At 37.1% G+C, this 22,401-nt stretch overlaps 1 protein-coding gene across 1 annotated transcript in view; it reads left to right on the top strand.

The window, feature by feature from the left end:
- LOC135467980 (oxysterol-binding protein-related protein 8-like) overlaps positions 1–22,401 on the top strand; it is an 88,468-nt gene that overhangs the window by 8,091 nt on the left and 57,976 nt on the right. The window contains exon 2 of the mRNA XM_064745953.1: positions 6,241–6,509. Within this exon, the coding sequence (XP_064602023.1) occupies positions 6,431–6,509 (79 nt within the window). The 5' untranslated portion in view covers positions 6,241–6,430. The remainder of the gene's footprint in view (positions 1–6,240; positions 6,510–22,401) is intronic.

Genomic DNA, 22,401 nt, shown 5'->3' with positions numbered 1-22,401 from the left:
CGATACCACACTTCTTTGGCTTGGTTCTGGCCCATGTAATCATCACTGTGTTGCTATACTGTATGTATCTGATGTCTTCCGTTTTGGCATTTTAATGAGGCAGTAGGAGAGCTTCCTTCTATATTACGTAAGACGCTGTCTTGAAGTGATGGAAATAAATGTTGAAGGCATTTTTGAAAATGTTTTTGAACATTTGAGGGGTGTTGTAGTGTATATAGAGTGCTTAGAGTAAAGGACTGTCCTGTGCTATTACTCACTTCATGTAGAGGTCCATAAACTTGTGTCTACCACCTCTGCTGAAAGGGGACACAAATCTGATACAAGGGGCTGGTTAGGGTAACCTAAGATCACTAGTAGCTGCAGTAGTGTTGCTGTGAAATTAGTGTGACTTCATTGGATGGCCACAGCTCTGAAAAAACATGAAAGGTGAATTTGTTGACGGAGATTGGATTTTAAATATGGAGACTATTGAGGTTGTTTTTCATCAGAATTGCGAGACTGATTGCTAGTAGATACTTTGCCTCAGTGCATTAAAGTGATATGAATGTTAATGAAGATACACCTCCACCTCTGAAACTTTGTATCCTGTGCTCTGCCAAGGTACATGTATTTTGCTCCTTGTCTAACACTGATTACACCACTTTTCACTTGCATCAGAAAACCAAGCGTCCTCCAGCAGAGCACTGAATCAATACATTCAAATGTCCAGTCTCATTGCCACAACATTTTAGCCATATGCGTGTGTCGTCTTAGAGCTTGAAATAGTTAAACTTCCCTCATTTAAGATAAGCCAATACATGTGGGCATGGTGTTACAGTGTGCATGTTATCATTGAAGAATGCTAGTGATTGCAGATTTATACATGACTTTATGCATGATTATGAATGATGTCGTCCCAGTGATCATCAACCATTTGTCGACTGTGATAATAGCTTCCTGGCTGATTGCACGTGTTGTGTGCCATGTTGGATTCTGTATAGATCTGGATTGCGTGATGCCATTGCAGTAATGTTGGGTAATAGTCATTATATAGACGAGTGGTCGAGGTGTATCGGTGCGACAGCCAAGGCAATCGATTAGATAATTACAAAAGCCAATATACCCCGATCTCCCCAAGGCTGCACCTTTCTCCCAGGAGGCTGTTTGTGTTCACATGTTCATGTCAGACAGTCTGTGTTGATTCGATGCACCATCACAAGTTTATCACACCCAGGCTATTTGGATCTGTCTCATTGTCACTAGGCCAGCATTTATCTTCTTACCAGGCTTGTATAGTCAGTTTGGGGGTTTTGCCACATGATCACATGTATCGTGAGATCACTTGTATCGTGAGATCACTTGTATCTATATACACACTGGTAGGGTGTACCTAATACATTTTCATGTAATTATAAAAATTACTCCCAAATTATGCTTAAATTAAATTCTCTGAAATGCGTTGACCAAATAGAGATCACATGAGGTGCAGAATCCAACCTGGCCTCACCAAGCGGGCCTTGGTGGCAAAAGCAGTGGATGAACACTCATGTGGCCGATTGAATACACTGTACATGTAACCTAACACTGTGCATATCTGCACACCACACATCACGCAGTTATTGAGTATGGCATCAAACAGAAAAAAATAGAATAGACAAAAAAACTACTAGTAAGCAGTTGTTTACCTAGAGAATTCCAGTTTTCACTGTGGAAGAAAACACAGGGCATTTTCAGGTTGGATCGCTGTACCACATCTTTGAGACTTTATCAGAATACATGTACAATATATGTAGTCGTCTGGTTCAGAGGACATTAAAATTTTGAGTGAGTGAACGAGTTCTTGGGGTTTAACGTCGTACTTAACAATTTTTCAGTCATATGACGACGGAGGAAACCTTAGAGTGCATGTAATGTGCCTCCTTGTTGCAGGACGGATTTCCACCGCAGATATAACTGCCTCTTTTAAGTTCTTAGGTGTGACTCGACCCAGGATTGACCCTGGATCTACCGCTCTCGAAGCGGGTGCTCTACCAACTGTGCTATTTGGGCTGGCTTAAAATTTTGAAATTTTGTAAAGTTATACATGTGATATATATGCAGCATATGTAGCAGATCTCTGTCGGTGGTAATTGTATATGCCTATATATACATTTATGTGTCACAGTATTGATTTTTTATGCCTTTACATGTATATCCAGGAAGGATATGTCAGAGGTCTAATTAAGTAAGTTCTTGTTACCAATTATGACATGGTCTACTTTTCTGCTGGTTAGTTGATTTTTGACAAGCACTTAAACATGCGTGTACGCTCAATCCAGGTCTGATAAGCACAGCAGAATTTCAAAAAAAAAAAGTGCACAGAAGTATTTATGGTGTGACTTGTGAGGTTTCAGTGTGTGCTTGCTGCCGGCACATCCTGATGATTCTATGTAGTTTGCACAGTGCGCATGTACCCAATTTAAGCCAATCAGCTAGTATTTGCAATGTATGCGTAGTGCCTACAATTTTGTCGATTACTTCACTGGTTAATGTAGGCCTTTGGTCACATTGGTTTTGCTGCAGTTTGAAGCATTCACCTGTCTTATACAGTTCCTGTCTGTACTGTGTATTGCTGTCTGGCTTAGTCATTGCATAACTACACAATGTGTAATTTTAACACCAAGGACATAATGGTTTTAATATTATTTGTGGATGCAAATGCACTGTTTTAGGTTGCATGAACTGTTGCAACATTTTATTCAGTTATTTTAGTTTTGTTAATCAGGGGAATTCTTTCAGATGATGCAACTGTTTACTTATGTTGAATGAACACTCACTGTTTATTCAAGAACAGCTGATTTCCATCACTTGAAATTTTTGTAAACTGCAAAATTTATTGTATGCAGTTTAGCTAGATTGTAAGGTGTACTGAAGAGACCCTGTATTCTACATTTCATGTTAGAAATTGTCCTATTAAAATGAAACCAGGGGTTTGAAATTTATCCAGTAAATTATGCATACGTACTATATATTGTGAAAACTTGAGCAAACATTTTGCCTGCTTGCATGCTTTGGGTGCAGTGTAATGGAATATGCAGTGGGTCAACATATATATATATATATATGTTTTTATGAATTCAGGTAATTTATTTCATGATTTATGATTTTCTTTTATCTTTTGTGTTGTCTACATGTATATATACATGTAGTTATGGTATGGTGTCCAAAAGGGCCTAGCAATAATGTGTACTGTCCATAGACATATACAAGTAAACACAGTGCACATAAGGGGAAAAGGATTATTTACAGAAATGTATTAAACTTTGCTACTGGTTAAACTTTGGCCCCATGGACATGGTTAAAACTTACTTGTAAGTTGAACATCGCATGTGTGTACCCTGATATCCAGTTCTCTCTTTCTATGTTAATGTGAGGCCGTATCAATACTTGAGGCACATTTCATCCTGTTTTATGCACATACTTCTATCCACAGATACATTCATGACCTTCTGAAACCTTTCATTTACAGGCAATAAACTGGCCATAAAATGTGGCAAGGTCTAGGACCCATGGAGGACCCAATCATTCACTTTTCTACCTTCATAGATCTTAAAGTTTTGCGACAAGTACATGTAGATTTGCTCTGTCAGTCGTTCGGTTAAATTTTAGGCATATCATTTTTTTTTTAACACGGAGCCCGGATGTATAAAGATGATATTTTTTGTTCAACAAATGCAAATTTACAGTTTTTAATACCCGAGTCAATTTGGACAAACCTTATTCATTCCATAACTTCTCTCTTTTTTTTTTGTTTTGTTCCTTTTATCCATTTTTTGTTGTTGTTGTCTACATGGAGTTGTCTATAAGCTATATGATTTATAGGACAAATTATTTACAGTTTTGTGAAGGTGCATGCTTTGAAGCTGTAATGGACACATTTTCACATTCAGAAAGTGGTCTGATGTAATACTACATGTACATATGTATTTGACTTATTAAAAGCTTACATGTGTTCAACTGCCTGTCATTTCAGTTCATAGCTTGATTGATGATTACAATTTAGAAGGAGCAGATGAGGACAGATGAAGGTGATTTATTACACTGTATCCATCATGTCAGATATACATATATGTCAGTCTCATGTGTACAGTGTATAGCAATATAGGCTCAAATCAACAGCCACTGATACTATCCAGATGAGCTAACTGTCAGAAAATTTTGGGAATCAATTTTGTTTTTTTTTTTGTCCATTTCAACCGTGGTTCACATACACATGTATGAGACAACTGTTGAGGTATTTTTGAGAGGGAATGACATGTAAAATAGGGAAATGTCTGATGTTTTCAGTTTCATAACTTTAAACTTTTCACAGCTGTGTCCAATCAAATATCAAATTGTGTTTTCCCTACAGTGTCCACTTTGGTTTGCTGTATGCATGGCCTTGTGTGATAGGTTACTGATTATACATGTGTGTCTGTGGTGATAAGGATGACATATTAAATGTTAAAGGTGATGCATGTATTTTACCAGTGTATGTAATCCATATTGAAGCCTAAGAAATGGTGAGGTTTGCTGAGAAACCTGGTTTTATGTTGTGCACATGTATGAAAGACAGGATCTGCGAGAGAAAAAAGTCCACAGTGCACATGAATAGTATGAAGTTTTATTTGGGGGGGGGGGGGGGGCGGGGGCTACCTGAGGAAATGTAGTTTACTTGCAAGTAAAGCTCCAAATCCAAATGAATAGTTATACTGTAGTATTAAACATTGTTTGGATCACCACTTGGCCTCCATAAGGCAAGCCAGTCTCTCTGGCAACATACATGTATTTATAGTGGTGCCTCACATACATTTACATTGAAGAGACCAGACCAAGCCAGTCTCTAAAACATCATATTTATAGTGATGCCTCACAGAAGCATCGTGCTGAAGAGATCAGACCTAGCCAGTCCCTCTGGCATCATGTGTATATTGCTGCCTCACTGAAGCACCAAGTCGAAGAGACTGTGCAGACCTGATGCCTTAACAATGGGCATGTCCAAGTAAAGTGACATCTGACCATACAGATAAGCTCTTATACTTGTCCCTTGATATACGATTAATGTATGCCAGGCCATGACAGTCTTTCAATCAGGTATAACCTGTCCCAGGCTTGAAGCGGGCCTCTAACTTTACGTACATGTATCAGGCATTTAAACTCATATATTTATAGTGCAGTTGTGAAATGTTTTTATGAGAGTGTCATTTGTTAGATCATACATGTATATGTATATTTATATGTATTTACATATAAGTATTTACATATGGAAAATTTTACATTCATTTTAAGATCTGTATGCCTGACCATAGTTGTTGAAAATAGTGGAAATATTCTTGTGAATATAACTGTGCAAGCACTATTTGTATACACAAGTTTGCAACAGTACCAACATTCTGGAGAAGAAGGTAATGGTGCCCTGCACCCTTGTCAATGCTGTTAAAGTGAAACGCCCATGTTAAAAGCATAAGATGTCAAATAATTGATGGACTAATAAAGAAATAGATTTCTGAAGTGACAGTTGTTTTCGAAATAATAAAACACATATATAGGCCTAAGGGGTGCCTCTATGGTTCAGTTTGTTAGCGCACTAATGCAGTGTAATGACCCAGGAGCCTGTCACCAATCTGGCGCTGTGAGTTCAGCTCATACTGGCTTCCTGTGCGACCGTAGGTGGAAGGGTCTGCCAGCAACCTGCATATGGTCATGGGTTTCTCCCGTTCTCTGTCCGGTTTTCTCTTACCATTATGCTGCCTGCCATCATATAAATGAAATATTCTTGAGTATGGTGTAAAACACCAATCAAATAAAATAAATAAACAAAACACTTGACATTTACCTGGTTAAGTACATGTAGATGTGATGTTAAGCTGCCTACAAGTGCTCAGAAATTATCTTCAATGTTTCATTAACTTTTTACCTCGTAGGCTGTATAACGTGTAAGAAGCATAGTTTAGAAATGTGTGCTTGTTAACACAACCTTAAGTGTGTGTTTCTGCAACACAGTAGGCTAGATATGCACTATACATTTGTACATGTACTTGTGGGAATTTATGGGGCATATAAAAAATTCATGTCCTTTATTTTGCACCAAAGTTCTTACTTCATCACATCTCGGCTATTAAGTGCAGCAGCTGTACCCATATAAAGTTGTGGATGTCACAGAGTGTCCTTGCCTTACAAAATTTGTGGACAGCTCACTAAATATGACGCCTGTCAATAAAGCCTCCTTATTTCTCCTCTCAGGCTGCTCGAGTGTGCAGACTTTATTGGTGAGGACGAGTGGCTGCCGAGATTGTGCTGAGGAAGTACTTACTGGTGAAGCGCAGAAGCGAGGCATAGAAGTGCGGCGTTCAGGGAGAGGTGAACATGCCTACAGCCAGCAGACCCTACATGAGACTCAGCCAGTTCAACCCTACCCTCTAGTGTGTTTAGGATGAAGGACAGTCCAACGGTTGTCAAGTCAACCCCCTCCCCCTTGAAGGATGGCAGCTCTAAATCCCCGGGAGGATCAGGTAAGCCCTTTACAGTTCTCCTCTGCCAGTTTTGTTTAGTCATATGAGCCATTAATGGCCTGAGGCAGTTTTGATATATGGTTACATTGTTATTCTTTGCTGTTGATACTCTGCTCTGTTGTGTTACTCTATACAGGATGATTTCTTGTTACTATGCAAGCATATATTAAGATAATTCTTCAGTTTTTTCATGTGTAATATAATATGGTTACATACTGTAGTGATGTTTTCATACGATAAAGGGTTATATACAAGATTACATCCACATGTACTGTTCATGTAGTTGAGCCACTGACAACATGCAGCTAGCCCTAATAGACTATCATTGTACATTTACATGTATCTCCGAAGAAATCCATTTCAATGATATCTTTATTTTGACTTGAATTAGTTCGTCATATGCTTGATAGCCTATCTATAATACACATCATTTAACTAGATTTATTATATTAATCGGTTTAATGTCATGTTTTGCTGGTGGAAGTTGAATTTGGTTGTAATTACAGTTGCGTTGTTAAATGGAGGAAGGGCCTATATATAAAGCATAAGTACTTACACTTATATGTAGATCAGCTTATAGCCTTATCGGTACTACATCTTTTTTTAGCTTATTATTTATTATTCACATGCATTTCCCTCACCAATAAATATTACCATGAATACCCTAATTTTTCAATCTTTTCAACCACTTGTGCAATCAATATATTGTAACATTCGGAGAAAACCATGGAGTGTAAGGAAATAGTTTGCATAGTTTTATGAAGCTGGTATTTTTAATAACACAAACAAATTATTTTTAGCATCATTTTTGTGATAATTGTATGCATATAAATTCCACTGAATAAAGTGCTTTAGTGGTTGAAAAGGTTGAAGATTTACAGTTTATACAAAGCATAAATACATAGACTTAGATCAGCCTACAGTCTCATTGGTCCTATTTTGAACTTTTTATTTATTATTCACATGTGCTTCACTCACCATTAAATATTTCTGTGAATATATCGCTTTTATTTCAATGGCATATAAACATGTGTATGATTCAAAGTAGATGTAAATGTTAATGTCATAGTTCTGTTCCTAATTTAGTTTGGTTTAATGCTAAGAGTACTCAACAGTCACGTCAGATCACTATGTGCATGTGCTTATTGTTTCTTTGACGATACCACATTCAGGAGTTTGCAGAAGGTAATAGATGATCTGCTGTGTACTGCTTGTACATGCTCCATATTCCTACATGTGCGCATTACGTACTCTATTGATGCATGTGTTGCACCAAATTTCCAGCTGATTGGACTGAGTGAATGAAAGGCTGTTTGGACTGAATGAATGAAAGGCTGTTTGGACTGAATGAATCTTCTGAGAGAAGATAGTCCTGAGATCAGACTGAGCCTCACACTTAGCTACATGTACAGTAGGTAATGTCTGGGTCTTCTTCCTTGGTTGATGACCGCATGGTGAGGCACCAGTGTTCTAAACAAGGCCTTGTTAACTCCTCTGAGTACTTTCCACAAACATGAAATGGGCGGACAACATGTTATTGTCGAATGGAAATAAATCCAGCCTTTCGGCATTAAATTCTGATTGTTCTGTGTCCTGAAATAGATTGCTTAATCAAAAACCGATTCATACTTGTACATATATTTGTAAATTTTTCAGGTTTCCCTTCTTGAAATCATATTGCATTGATATAGAACATGTTTTGTCTTTTCTCTTATGATATTTTTTTTTAAAATATTGAACCTAAAATATATCATGGAGATTTTTTTCTCCATTGTTTACATCTAAATGTAGATCCCTAAGCTCACTTCATGTATGTAGGTTAAGTTTTGAGAGGTGTGATAATGTGGCATGGTTAAGTCTGTGGGTTGGGTTATGTACTGTACATATTATGCCTTCCTACAGGTACGGTTTTCTTTGGACAACGTTGTACACAAATCCATCAGACAACCTTGGACTCTTGTCTGCAACCTTCCACAACAGCCATCACATGAATATATTGAGCTGGATTTGATTGATTACTGCTCTTCCAACCAAGCTGGTAATATATCGGCCAAGAATTGGTGAAGATAAGCTTCCCAGTTCAGGCTGATGCTTGGTGAGGAGGAAAAGATGCTGGCAGTCTCCCAAGAAGCCCTTTATTGGAGTAAATCTGGGTCAGAGAGGAGGATAAACACTTCTCTTTAGCCTGGCTTCCTGAGAACACTAAAACCTGACCAGCTTTCTCTCTCTCCACTCCTTTCCTCTGTCTACACTTTAACTCTCTCTCACACCATCTCTTTACTACTTCACTTGCCACCTGGCCCATTGTGGGGAGGATCGCTCTGATTGGAAAACTCGATCTAATAGGTGTTAAGTAAACTGTTGGTCCATCGTTTCTGGAAAGGTGGTGTATATAATCCTTAGAGCTTTCTACTTGAACATGTGCAAGTAATAAGAAACAGTTGGCTAGTGGATTTTGTACTGATGTTTGCAAAGTTTAAATTGGTAAATTGCTTTCAACCGAATTCCAGAGTTCCCAGGGCTCTTTGGAATCCTTGAAAGTGGAAACCTTTCAAATTTCATGAAAGTTCTTAATTTTTTAATGTTAAATATGATATTGCATTTTGTTCTAAGTGGAGAGATACATGTAAATAAACTGCCGAAATACATGTAGTATTCATTCCCAACCCTCAGTCTCCACATGAGTATTTACAAGTGTACTTAGACTGAATGGTCTTTCAAAATGATGGAAAGCATAGGATAATAGGTCCTTGGAAGTGAGGGTTACCTTTGTCCACATGTAAATACAGTTTTATGTTGGCTTGTCGTGGAAGACGGTTATATATTGTGACTCACATTTAATTGTTGCGTCATAACCGTTTATAGCATTGCTTAATTGAAATATTTGACAAATATGATAATTGAGGAAGCTGGGCAAATCAATACGGCAGAAAATAGCAGGCATTGCAAATTACCTGACAGAACTGCTAATGTCAGGCATCACGAATTAATTGTGACTGTGCACAAGTTGTAGTTGCACGAGTTACTTCACATCTAAGTTTTAGATTTACGGATTACATGCACTTATATGTTGTTAAACATAAATAATTTACATTGTGGAGAAGGATTAAGGATCACATCCTTAGTTAGGTCTTAATAAGAGTGTAAAGAGTGTCATCCTTATTATTATAATTATTATTATTTTGCTCTGACTGATTTCTTCCCACCATACTGTTGGCCGCCGTCCTATAAGCGAAACATTCTTGAGTATGGCAAAAAACACTAATCAAACAAATAAGATGAATATTATTATTTTTATGTTCATGTACAACGTCTGCAATTGTTATCCCTCTCTGAACACACATGTTAGTGTTTTTTCCAGGACACACATTTGATGGTTAAATTATTGATCAGATAATATATGTCATATGTTTTCTCAAATAGGGGACATTATTGATCAGGTAATATATGTCATATGTTTTCTCAAACGGGACATTATTGATCAGCTAATATATGTCATATGTTTTCTCAAACGGGTCATTTTTGATCAGGTAATATATGTCATATGCTTTCTCAAACATTGCACATGTCATTATTAAACTTGGTACCCTTTGTCTGCCAGAAATAACTGTATCTTTAGTTGAATTACTGCACCGTATGGTCATCAGTGTACAAACTGTCATATACATCTATACAGATTCTCCTCCGTTAGGTTGACCCAGGTAAATGGACTTAGGGAGTGTTCTGGTGTCAGTGAGGCTGTTGACCGATTCACAGAACTGATGTGCCTGAACTGGCCTACTATCCAAGCTTTAGTTGTCTGAAGATTGACAGTGACAGAGCTCAGAGGGCAGCTGATGGTCCAGATCAGCCGATCAATACTCTGTAACTACCCTAACTCTCTAACCCTTCATATGCTGATAAAATTGAGACAAAAGTGCCCATATAATGATATTAAGGCTGCCGAGCTTGGCATGACTTGACCTCCTGAGTGTCTCATTATGTTCATACTGTGTATATCTGTACATGTAAAAACAGCATACTGTATTGCACCTGAAGTTTGATATGTAAATATAGACATTACAATGATCCTTTTATTTTTCTGATGAGAAACTAATCAGACTTTATGGGAAACTCTTACGTGGCCCAATTAGGTGGTTGAATCAGTCAGAATCAAAGAGAAAAAGTGTGTTGCTTGATAAATGCTGAGTTTTTGGTGAAATACAGTATATCCACAGTTGTAAATGCTGAACTTTTGGTGAAATACAGTATATCCACAGTTGTAAATGCTGAACTTTTGGTGAAATACAGTATATCCACAGTTGTAAATGCTGAACTTTTGGTGAAATACAGTATATCCACAGTTGTAAATGCTGAACTTTTGGTGAAATATATCCACAGTTGTAAATGCTGAACTTTTGGTGAAATACAGTATATCCACAGTTGTAAATGCTGAACTTTTGGTGAAATACAGTATATCCACAGTTGTAAATGCTGAACTTTTGGTGAAATACAGTATATCCACAGTTGTAAATGCTGAACTTTTGGTGAAATATATCCACAGTTGTAAATGCTGAACTTTTGGTGAAATACAGTATATCCACAGTTGTAAATGCTGAACTTTTGGTGAAATACAGTATATCAACAGTTGTAAATGCTGAACCTTTGGTGAAATACAGTGTATCCACAGTTGTAAATGCTGAACCTTTGGTGAAATACAGTATCTCCACAGTTGTACATGCTGAACATTTGGTGAAATACAGTATATCCACAGTTGTAAATGAAATATAGTATATCCACAGTTGCAAATGAAATTCACTCTACAGGCTGAATGGTCCAAGGCATTGTTCCTGATGTCTGAACTGTAGTGTCTTCAATAATAAAGATCTGAAAATTCCAAAATGATTTATTTTTATTTATGCATTGAAATAAGAATTGTTAATGTGCTGGAATCTATACTGACTTGGTTATTCTAAGGAATCGTGTAAATTGGAAAGTTTGTCATGGAGGGCAATGGTACAGTTCATGAACTCTTTTATTTGATACGTGCTCTGTTGGATTTGATTATGGTCAGGTCTGCTTATGGTTCAAAAAAACCAAATTAAGGCTTCAATAATTGAGACTTTTAATTGTTCATCCTTACCATACTTTCATTCAGGTGTATATTCTATGGACACAGACAATTTGAAATTAAATGTTCCTCCTTTCATTCAAAATCACTATCCTCCCACTGTTATAGGCCGCTGTCGTACAAGAGAAATAGTCTTGAGAACAACATTTAACACCAATCGAACAAACAAATCAAAATCACTATATATATATTTTAAGTGTTTATGTTACAAATTTCATTATTATGAAAACTTTTCTTTGCAAGTTTAACTTCATACACATGGATTTTATCTGATTTAACAGAAAATTTTGTCAGCATCAAATTTCAGAAGTAAAAGGTATTGCGAATATTTAGTTTGTAAGTTTATATAGAGTTCTCTTTTATTATTGACTTTTAACCTCTGTCTTAGTGATAGTGTGTTCTCAGGAAGTAAGGAGATGGGTTTCAGTCTGTTGTGCAAGGAATTACTGCGCCAGCAGTGCCTACATTATGTGATTCAGCACACGTACCTTTATTGGAGGTTGTTATGTTGTTAATATGTCGGCGTAGTCCACCACCTGTGTGTTTATCCATTGATCCATGGATAAAGTATGGTTGTCTGGAAGCTCATTTCTAGTCGACAGTGTGTAGTCATCCTGTGACAAGATATTTCACTTGTGCATCTGGGTAAAGCGCGCTTTGTATGCGATAGCTATTTGTCGTGGGAAAGTGGGACCATTTGCGCAAGCCTAAATGGATTTTGGTCTGCATCTAGTCAATGTTTGATGGAGTGCTAGAAGCAGTGTCTTTGTTACTAGGCATCTCAGAATTCTGTTTGACAACCTAAACTGCGGTGACAGCCTATAAGTAAGTACAAGCTAATCCCCAGCTGTCACACATCACACTCATGTACAGGCTTTGTGATTGTTACCACTAACAATGTAACAGGAGAGGATTTCTCAGAAAATGGCCTGTTCTGGGAGGTAATTGCAGTATCAGTCTCTGGATCAGGTGACTTTTGTTACTCAGTGGAAAGTTTGTGCAAGGGTAGAATTAGTTATTTGTGGTGTCTCTAGTGAAATTGGCTTGAAAAGGCAGTGTTGTGTAATGGATAAGTTTTGACAAAATGGGTAATGGAATTGTTATTGAATGTCTTTTCCAATCATTGGAGGCTACGGTCTGCTTTATTATTTCTATTTCTTATTCTGTCATGTGCTTTTTAGAGAATCCAGAGGTATCTGTCATGAGACTACGTTGACTTAAGTACAGTGCAATTTAAGGCGGAAGTGAGACTGAATACCCGTGAGCTTTTCTCAATTTGATCATCTCCTATGAAATTTTGTTCTTATAATGTCCTACATAGATACAGTGCCTTGTAATTGCCAATTAGATAGTTCATGAGAAAAGTAGTCAATATGAGGTTGTAGACGAGGAATTTAATTAAAGCGTATAGGTGTGGTGGTACACATTTTTAAGGGTTATTGACATAAGAATGCAGCTATTGAAACTAATGTTGTAATGACTTAATAAAGTTTTGGATTAAGATCTTTATTTATATCAGAAATTCCGGTTTGTCTTACATTATTGAACAGACTAATATCTGTTTATGTGGGATAACTAACAAAAATGCTATATACCAAGTATAGTTTCTACATCTGGGGCCAATTCTCCAAAGCCAATTTGACGTAATTCAGAAATTTGGAATAGGATTTTAGAGCTTATGTTTTAGCGCTGTTAATTAAAATTTTTACCATCTCATCAATGTTATCTTAAGACAAATGTGTCAAAATTTCAGTTTCCAAAACCTAATATTAAACACTGTGACAAGATTTGAAATTTGGACTTAGATAGAAATGTCTTTGTGGAATGTCCCCCTGGGCTTCTTTGGTGGTGATATTAATTTACCTGTGTAGATACATGTAACTTGTATACAGGTATAATGAAATTTTGTGCGTTAAACTTGTGAAATTTGGGCCATTTTTTGGGCCATTTCACAGTAATAAACAACCATTGTCTGGTTGCACGTAAATCTGTGGGCAACACTGTTGCAAGAGACAATGTACTTATCAAAAACACATTTTCAGAGCAATTCAAGATACTTATGCATTTTCTAAGAGCGGAACAGTTTTGAACAGATAACAGATCTATTTACCTCCTTGTAGAATGTGTATAGAGTGATCATTGGTGTTATTCTCTGTCTATATAACTTTTGGTGTATAGGTGAATCGATCTCTCCAGTATTGCTTTTGTTGCTTTCTTATAGCTAGATTGTTGTTTGCGATGAGGCAGCGCCATAAAGAAAACTGATTGATGTTTCATCCTTCAGATTGACAACCAGACACCAGAACAGCCAACTATCTAGCTAAGGCAGATGAAAAGGTTTTGCGTGTCACACTGGAGCAGTGTGAGAGCTCTATTAAACATGAACCTATATCTCATTGTCATTATTGGATTACAGTTTATGTCTTGTTTGTATTGGAGGAGAACAGATGTGACTTCATGAAAAAGGAAGCTAAATACGTGTAACTTCTAATGTATGTGACCTCTGTGTGTCTATCTGGACAGATTCAATGTTCTTTTCATATTTTCTAGTGTCCAAGTTAAAAAATATTCATACACTAAAATTAAAAAATTTGTGAGAAAAAAAATAAAAGGTTGTGTCTTACAATTATGTTTCACGTCAAAAATTTAAAAAAAAATTTTAAATAATATTCATGAATTGACAAACGTGCATTACATAGTGGTCTGTTGTACAAAGTTCATGTCATTCTAAGGACATACATAACATATACTATATATTACAGATGTAATATGTCTCTGACAACATATATACAGACAGAACTGGCTGCCCAGAAAGTCAGAGGCAGGTATTAAATGCCTTGGGCTTATGTGAAACATACCCCAGGGCATTATTAAGGCTTTTACTGTGAAAGTTAAACTTTTTAGTGGGAGAACATTCAAAAGTTACAAAGATAATAGTTAGTGGTTCATTTGAAACGGAATATATAACAGTATTCTGCCTTTGTATACAGGTTCAAGCAAAAGGCCGATCGATCATTCAAGTATGATGTATTCAGATTTGTTCAGTATATATTAGTAGACTATTTTCTGATAACGTCAGCTGAAAGTGACTTCAATTTACAAGAGAACACATATACATATTTATGTGAGTTTGTTTGTTAGCATTTTAACTATAATGTGATACAATTAAAAATTTTTAGCTGTTTATTTGTGCCTGAAAAAATAGACTCTGATACAGAAATAGGAAACAAATACACGGTACTGTATTTTCACCCAAAGTTTGCCATTTTTCATTTCGCTTGATTCTGATTGATTCATCCTCCTTACAGGGTAACCTAACAATTTTTTGTTCAACTCCTTACCAGAAAAAGTTATATGTTGGCATCAGAAGTAGAATCTTAAGGCCTTTGTGTACTTCTAAAAGTGCAGGTTTACATACCAGACTTTAGGTGAAATAAGAGTATTTAACTTGAAAGTGAAATGTGCAACTCACACTGTGCAGTGAACTGGTAAGAAGTCCACCTATACATTCGCTACTAGGTCTAGAAATAGTATTCATGAATAATTTATATGTGTTATTATCTACACACACATGTACATGTGGTCATTCATAAATGGTAGATTTACCATTATACAGTCTGGTGGTTCACCATGTACAGCCTGGTGGTTCTCCAAATACAGTCTGGTGGTTCCCCAAATACAATCTGATGGTTCACCATGTCCAGCCTGGTGGTTCCCCAAATACAATCTGGTGGTTAGCCAAATACAGTCTTGTGGCTCCCCAAATACAGTCTGATGGTTCACCATGTCCGGCCTGGTGGTTCCCCAAATACAATCTGGTGGTTAGCCAAATACAGCCTGGTGGTTCACCAAAAATAGTCTGTTACACACTCGGCTTGAGGACACTGACCTGCTGTCAGACAATATTACCGGTAATTTTCTGATACAAATATATCATGTGACATTAAACATTGCTGCTGCAACTCTCTGGAGAGTTGATATCTTTGCAGAACCATTAGCCGACATAATTCCTCAGCGCTGATCGGGTTGAAACTGCCATCGTTCCAGGCATTAAGCTTTTCTCTGCGGTGCTTTGGCTAATGTAACCATGTTACATGGAAGTATAATAAATGGGATTTGCTCACGACAGGCGTCATTGACTCTATGTGGCATGACATTACCCATTTGAGACTTTCCACTCGTTCATGATTTGTTTTTTGTTTTTTTTTCCCTTTTTTATTTTTTTATTTGCCTTATCAGCGATTCCTCAATCCACATTTTGATCAGTTAATAAGATTATCAGGAACTGTAGGGTATACAGTTGCACATTCAGATATTCAGTATTATTATAAGCACTGAAATATTAATGAATTCTTAATAAATAACCTGTGCAGTTAATGTATAACATAACAAACGTCTTGTAATGTAAAATGTATGCTTTTGATGAAAGCCTCTATTTCTCATCATTGACTCTAGGATCAGACTATAATACATTTATCAAAACTCTTCAGACTGCCTGAACAAGCCTTTATACCAGGCCATTGCTGAGCTGGATTTTGGCATGGAAGCCCGTGTTAGGTTATTTAATGCCAGTCTGTGGCAGATGATGAACGGATAGGCTAGATGGGGCATGTCCTTAATGTGGGGGTTGAGGGAGTGCCTTAGACTATTATCATCTGTGTAGTTGCTGTACTCTGCCACTAGCCACTTCCTGGAGCCGTTGTAATGCCAGATGCAATGTTCTCTTGGGGCGTTCCTTTAAACAAGTTTAAATGTGGGGGATGAGGTATAGATATTGGATCTTTTCCCTCCATTTAGGACATGCACGTACATGTATACACGTAAAAGTATGTACTTACTAGTACATGATATTTATCTGACACACACACATACACATGTGTATAAATATATACACATATGATAAATAATCTGCTTGTTTTGACCACGCATACATGCACCTAAATTTATAACCTTGCACATCACCCATCACATACAGGCACGTATAGACAGACCGCCAAACTTATACATGATATTGATCCGAAATTGTTGGCTGGTGTCATCTGTTGCCCTGGTGTTACTGGGTTGTTACTAGGCTTTAGACAAAGTTACAGACTATGCAGTGTATCTCCTTGGACAAGGTATAGTATCTGATACATCTTGTTCCTCTCTCCTATATATCGGCAGTTCTTATGGATATGAGTTTTGAGCTCACTGCACATGATGCTTTAGTATAGGAACTAGTACTGCATGCTCTTAAGCATGAAATAACATGAAATCTCTAGCCATGTGTGTGTCATTTGTTTGGGTGAGTGTAAAAGTCAAGGTTGAGTAACATTCATGAATATGTTATGATCACATAATGGAACACATGGTACATGTGTATATAATGTGAGAAATTTGATGTCATTTCACACTGGAGAATGGTATTAGTTGCTATACCAAAGCGTTTTGCATAATAAACCCGGAACTTGATGTCGCGTTCCAGTGAATCACTTCTCGGCATGTAGATGCCATTTCAAAGAGATCTTTCTACATATGTACACCTGACATAACCAAAGGCACACAGCTTCCTTTTGTTTTTTTCAATGAATAAAACATTAATGGTAACCTTAAGTGGTAACCTTAATTGGTAACCACCAATCGAAGGTGACCTTTAATACGGTATGAAGTGCATCTTGACCACTCATTCTGTCAGTTTAATTAGTTTCAAGTGAATTGACCTGAGCCAATTTTCAAAAGTGCCCATGTGTGGATTCCCCTGCTGTTAAAAACTCATGTAGCCAGGGTAACAATAAACTGTTGATGATAATTTTTGTGTGGCCATTGTGCTTGTCATGTGTTCATTGAGGACCACTTGTCTTCCTCCATGATCATGTGCAAATTTGTGTTTGAATCAGACATGGGAAAGTTCATAAAATCGATCAGCTTGCCAGGGCAGGTGGTTTACCCTAGGCACTCCAGTTTCCTTGAGTAAAACTCATCTTCCTTTATATTAGAGAAAAATTATTGACTATTACCTTAAACGATAAATAGATAAAATAATGACACGAGCAACTGCAAGTATACTAGCTGTTGTGAACTGTCGTCAACGGTGTATTTACTGTATCTTGTTGTTCATGTCAAGATCGTGTTAAAACTTACATTTATGAACAAACTACTTGGATGTATACATTGGTATTGAAAAAATCACCCCATGTTGCGGGAATTCACTAGTCGCAATGCAACTTTAAGCCAGTTTGCCTAGCAAGTATAGTGTCACATGCAGCAGAAATACATTCCAGTCAGATGATCTGTTTTTAAAGTGGGTTAAATGTATTATTATAGTGTATTGTATTACATGCTTTGGTGTAGAAGATTTAAAATTTGATTGTCTCGTGACGCGTATAGGCCAATTGTTTCCAATAATAGAACTTGTTCTGAGCTAACCTAACACGGGCTTCCATGCCAAAATTACACAATTTTAGCTCTGGTTGACATTTGCGTCCTCAATGAACAATTGGTGTATGACTCATCAGCCTGGAGTTTCGTGCATTGTTGTTCTCTCATTCCAGACAACATTATTAACAGTTATCACCAGCTTTAATTGTAGCGCTTAAAGCGACATACATTATGTACATGTAGAGCTGATTGATCCAGATACAAACATGATCTGGAAAGTGTTATACCTGATTCATTCAATGCTCCAGTCATAATTTTGCCATGTTTCTTTCCCATTTATCAAAAGGCTGAGTTAACATTGCTAGTACATGTTGTGCAGAGAGCCATGTTAACAATTTTGGACATATTATTAGTTGGAACATCTGCATGAAAACAAAAAGCTGCATAAAGAAGTATGAGGTATTGCATATGATGTACATGCATGAGGATATAAGTGTATGAGAGGTTGCATAGGATGTCCCCGGGTGTTACATAGGGTGTATCAGGCTAAATGCACATCTGTATGAAAACAAAAAGCTGTATAAGGAAGTATGAGGTATTTGCATATGATGTACATGTATGAGGATATAAGTGTATGAGAGGTTGCATAGGATGTCCCAGGTGTTACATAGGGTGTATCAGGCTAAATGCACATCTGTATGAAAACAAAAAGCTGCATAAAGAAGTATGAGGTATTTGCATATGATGTACATGTATGAGGATATAAGTGTATGAGAGGTTGCATAGGATGTATCGGGTATTACATAGGGTGTATCAGGCTAAATGCACATCTGTATGAAAACAAAAAGCTGTATAAGGAAGTATGAGGTATTTGCATATGATGTACATGTATGAGGATATAAGTGTATGAGAGGTTGCATAGGATGTCCCGGGTGTTACATAGGGTGTATCAGGCTAAATGCACATCTGTATGAAAACAAAAAGCTGTATAAGGAAGTATGAGGTATTTGCATATGATGTACATGCATGAGGATATAAGTGTATGAGAGGTTGCATAGGATGTCCCAGGTGTTACATAGGGTGTATCAGGCTAAATGCAGATCTGTATGAAAACAAAAAGCTGTATAAGGAAGTATGAGGTATTTGCATATGATGTACATGTATGAGGATATAAGTGTATGAGAGGTTGCATAGGATGTCCCGGGTGTTACATAGGGTGTATCAGGCTAAATGCACATCTGTATGAAAACAAAAAGCTGCATAAAGAAGTATGAGGTATTTGCATATGATGTACATGTATGAGGATATAAGTGTATGAGAGGTTGCATAGGATGTCCCAGGTGTTACATAGGGTGTATCAGGCTAAATGCACATCTGTATGAAAACAAAAAGCTGTATAAGGAAGTATGAGGTATTTGCATATGATGTACATGTATGAGGATATAAGTGTATGAGAGGTTGCATAGGATGTACCAGGTATTACATAGGGTGTATCAGGCTAAATGCACATCTGTATGAAAACAAAAAGCTGTATAAGGAAGTATGAAGTATTGCATATTATGTACATGTATGAGGATATAAGTGTATGAGAGGTTGCATAGGATGTACCAGGTATTACATAGGGTGTATCAGGCTAAATGCACATCTGTATGAAAACAAAAAGCTGTATAGGGAAGTATGAAGTATTGCATATTATGTACATGTATGAGGATATAAGTGTATGAGAGGTTGCGTAGGATGTCCCGGGTGTTACATAGGGTGTATCAGGCTAAATACTCATCTGTATGAAAACAAAAAGCTGTATAAGGAAGTATGAGGTATTGCATATTATGTACATGTATGAGGATATAAGTGTATGAGAGGTTGCATATGATGTATCGGGTATTACATAGGGTGTATCAGGCTAAATGCACATCTGTATGAAAACAAAAAGCTGTATAGGGAAGTATGAAGTATTGCATATTATGTACATGTATGAGGATATAAGTGTATGAGAGGTTGCATAGGATGTACCAGGTATTACATAGGGTGTATCAGGCTAAATGCACATCTGTATGAAAACAAAAAGCTGTATAGGGAAGTATGAAGTATTGCATATGATGTACATGTATGAGGATATAAGTGTATGAGAGGTTACATGGGATGTATCAGGCTAAATACTCATCTGTATGAAAATAAAAAGCTGTATAAGGAAGTATGAGGTATTGCATATTATGTACATGTATGAGGATATAAGTGTATGAGAGGTTGCATAGGATGTACCGGGTGTTACATAGGGTGTATCAGGCTAAATTCCTGGGATGCAAAATTGTGCTTAAATTACACTTATGTTCCAAGCCCTAAAATGGATTGCTCCCCAATACCCACATATACATTAATTTATTTCGCTCAGTGCTTTTATTCTGCAGTTTTAGTCATCAATCAACTTTTTTTGGTTTGAAACTTGGCTTTTTGTTAAGGGTTTACATGTCGTGCTAAAAGCTTACACTTTAACATTTTTAAAAGCTTTAATTAATTTTATTGTGGACTGAGTGTAAATAAGTAATATTTTGTGGCTCAGTCTAAGCAATGTACATACCAGTCACTGTAAACACCTGACTGCAATGGCTATGATGTACATATAGGACTTTATCAATCGATGATTATAAGGCCTGGGCGAATAACTTTTCTTTTCCCTATAATAAATATAGTTGCTACAGGTAAAGTTTTGTTGATGTCTGTATCCAGGGGGTGATAATGATGTTTATACCTGACAAATGAAGCCTCTGTGTAAGTAACATCTATTGTTCTGTTTCAAGGTACATGTACGTGATGAACCATTATGAGAAGTAGGTTTGTATGCATGCCTGGGTTTTTGCATCGTACTTGGCAGTTTTTCAGCCATACAGTGATGAGGAGTCATTAGAATTGTGTACATGGAGAACATACATATCTGTATAGTGCGTCTTCTTGTGGCAGGATGAATCCACGCCACCAAAATGCAGCCACCACTGAAGTATCATGCCTAACGTACCGGACTTGACACCCCAGTCAAATTATACTGACATGGGGCCAGCCAGTCCTGTTTCCTTGCTCTAACCTCTCAGTGCTGAATTTTAGGAAGGTGTACATGCATGTAAATTGATTACATGTCTCATTGCATGTCTGATAATGGATATTTGTAGGGGTCCACACTAATATCCTGGCGGGACACCTCTTGAAATTGTTGAGATTATTATTAAGCTTCCAGGCTTCGCTTGAAAGACTATTGTTCTCACTACAGATTATTTTTGTTCTTCTCTGTTATAAACAACTGTTTTTATTTTACATTCATGAGAAAATGGCGTGTCACAGCTGTTAACTTTCTAGACATTCATGGCCAAATCACTTGGGCTAGATGTACCGGCTGAATTATAAAATTTTACCCACCTGTGATCCACTTTTCAGCTATATTGGAGAAGTATGCAAATCTAGAAAAAAAATGTTTTTTTGTGGAAGTTCGTCATTGGTCGTTTTGGTCACATGATGACTTGTGCCTAAATTTTGAAAAAAAAAAAACCATGATAGCAATTAGTTTGACCTGCTGGAAACAACAGTGGTTTTTGACTAGGACTGTGGGACTACGACTGATAGTTTTGCCATTAAAATGCGTTTAAAAACTTATTTTTTTTTCATAGTCAGCTATGCAAACTCCGTTAAACCGGTAAAGGTAGAAAAATAACAAACTTGGCAATAACGGACATATGAAGCAGCTTTTGGTGTTTTGTACAGTTTCACGTGGTTTAGCAGCCATTTTGAATTTTTATTGATAAGCTTAAACCATCTGTTTCTGTAGAACAGCTAATCGTCTTTGGATAAAATTTCAATTGCAAGTTTTAGGTGGATGCAAGTTGTGTTGTAACTGACGAATGAAATTAGCTTAAAAGTAGGTCAAATCTAAAAACTGCTCAAAATGATTAAATTAACACACTGTCTAGTACTGCTTTATGTCAGGATTACAAATCTGTAAGAATTATTTTTGTACTTGTATAGTTTTCAGGTTAAGACCAAAAGACCATCAAAAATTTGAAGTATGATGTAAAACCCCCAGTATGATGTATGATGTTTTTCCCATTGTCATGGGGGGGCCTCCGTGGCTCAGTCGGTTAGCGCGCTAGCGCAGCGTTATGACCCAGGAGCCTCTCACCAATGCGGTCGCTGTGAGTTCAAGTCCAGCTCATGCTGGCTTCCTCTCCAGCCGTAAGTGGGAAGGTCTGCCAGCAAACCTGCGGATGGTCGTGAGTTTCCCCCGGACTGTGCCCGGTTTCCACCCACCATAATGCTGGCCGCCGTCGTATAAGTGAAATATTCTTGAGTACGGCATAAAACACCAATCAAATAAATAAATAAATAAACCCATTGTCATGAATTCTATGAACGCCAGGCTACGAGAAGCAGTAAAAGACT

Source organism: Liolophura sinensis, chromosome 6 (genome assembly GCF_032854445.1).
Source record: "Liolophura sinensis isolate JHLJ2023 chromosome 6, CUHK_Ljap_v2, whole genome shotgun sequence".
Lineage (NCBI taxonomy): Eukaryota > Metazoa > Mollusca > Polyplacophora > Chitonida > Chitonidae > Liolophura > Liolophura sinensis.
Note: the sequence above shows the minus strand (reverse complement) of the source record. Positions and strands in the feature narration are given on the sequence as shown.